At 53.6% G+C, this 1419-nt stretch overlaps 1 protein-coding gene across 1 annotated transcript in view; it reads left to right on the forward strand.

Moving 5' to 3' along the window:
- Positions 1-1414, forward strand: part of LOC103581812 (liprin-alpha-1-like) — a gene marked incomplete at its 3' end in the record, with an annotated part of 4216 nt that extends 2802 nt beyond the window's left edge. The window contains 1 exon segment of the mRNA XM_008563556.1: positions 32-1414. Coding sequence (XP_008561778.1) covers positions 32-1414 — 1383 coding nt within the window.
- Positions 1415-1419: the final 5 nt, after the last annotated feature.

Genomic DNA, 1419 nt, shown 5'->3' on the forward strand with positions numbered 1-1419 from the left:
TAATGAACAGGATTGGGAACGTGCCCAACAGGCTAGTGTCTTAGCAAACGTAGCACAAGCTTTTGAGAGCAATGTCGATGTGTCTGATAGTGAAGATGACAGGGACACTCTACTCAGCTCAGTTGATCTGTTGTCACCCAGTGGACAGGCTGATGCACAGACATTAGCCACGGAGCCTCAAGAGCAGCTGGATGCCATCAACAAAGAGATCAGGTTGATACAAGAAGAAAAGGAAAACACAGAGCAGCGAGCAGAGGAGATTGGAAGTAGAGTTGGTAGTGGCAGCTTAGATGATCTTGGTCGTTTTACATCAATGAGCTCCATTCCGCCCCACCCTGCTTCCTCGCTTGCCAGCTCCTCCCCTCCAGGCAGCGACCGTTCCACCCCAAGGAGGATTCCTCACAGCCCAGGCAGGGAAGTAGACAGACTGGGCATCATGACCCTGTTGCCAGCATCCAGAGAGGAGGCGCGAGACGACAAGACAACCATAAAGTGTGAAAGCTCCCCTCAGGCCTCCCCGAGGTCCCTCCGGGGAGACAGGCTGCATAAGGGGGCATTGCACACACTCAGCCATGAGGACGTCAGGGACAGGAGAAACTCGACAGGCTCCCAGGACAGTCCCGTGAGCAATCCCAGCAGGAGTAACAGCAGCCAAGGCTCGCTCCACAAAGCCCCAAAGAAGAAGGGCATCAAGTCCTCTATCATCTGCTTGTTTCGCAAGAAAGAAAAGGGCCGACGTGGACAACCTGGCAAAGAATCATTAGGACATGCTGGTGTTTCAGAGGCAGATAATGCACCTCAAGATGCCTTGAAACTGAGCCAATTGGGAGGACAGGCTGAAAAAAATCGTCAACTTCAAAAAAAGCATGAATTGCTCGATGAAGCCCGAAGACAGGGTTTGCCTTTTGCCCAGTGGGATGGGCCGACCGTAGTTGTGTGGTTGGAGCTCTGGGTGGGGCTGCCCGCCTGGTATGTGGCTGCCTGCCGAGCCAACGTGAAGAGCGGGGCCATCATGTCGGCCCTGTCGGACACCGAGATCCGGCGTGAGATCGGCATCAGCAACCCCCTGCATAGGCTGAAGCTGAGGCTGGCCATCCAAGAAATCACGTCTCTTACCAGCCCGTCCGCCCCTCCCACATCACGAACGACACTCGCATATGGGGACATGAACCACGAGTGGATTGGGAACGCGTGGCTGCCCAGCCTGGGCCTCCCTCAGTACTGCAGCTACTTCATGCAGTGCCTGGTGGATGCCAGGATGCTGGACCACCTGACCAAGAAGGACCTCCGCGGGCAGCTGAAAATGGTCAACAGTTTCCACAGAAACAGTTTCCAGTGTGGAATTATGTGCCTGAGAAGATTAAATTACGACCGAAAGGAACTGGAAATAAAAAGAGAAGAAATTCAAAATGAAGTAAA

This window comes from Galeopterus variegatus, unplaced genomic scaffold (assembly GCF_000696425.1).
Source record: "Galeopterus variegatus unplaced genomic scaffold, G_variegatus-3.0.2 Scaffold13999, whole genome shotgun sequence".
NCBI lineage: Eukaryota > Metazoa > Chordata > Mammalia > Dermoptera > Cynocephalidae > Galeopterus > Galeopterus variegatus.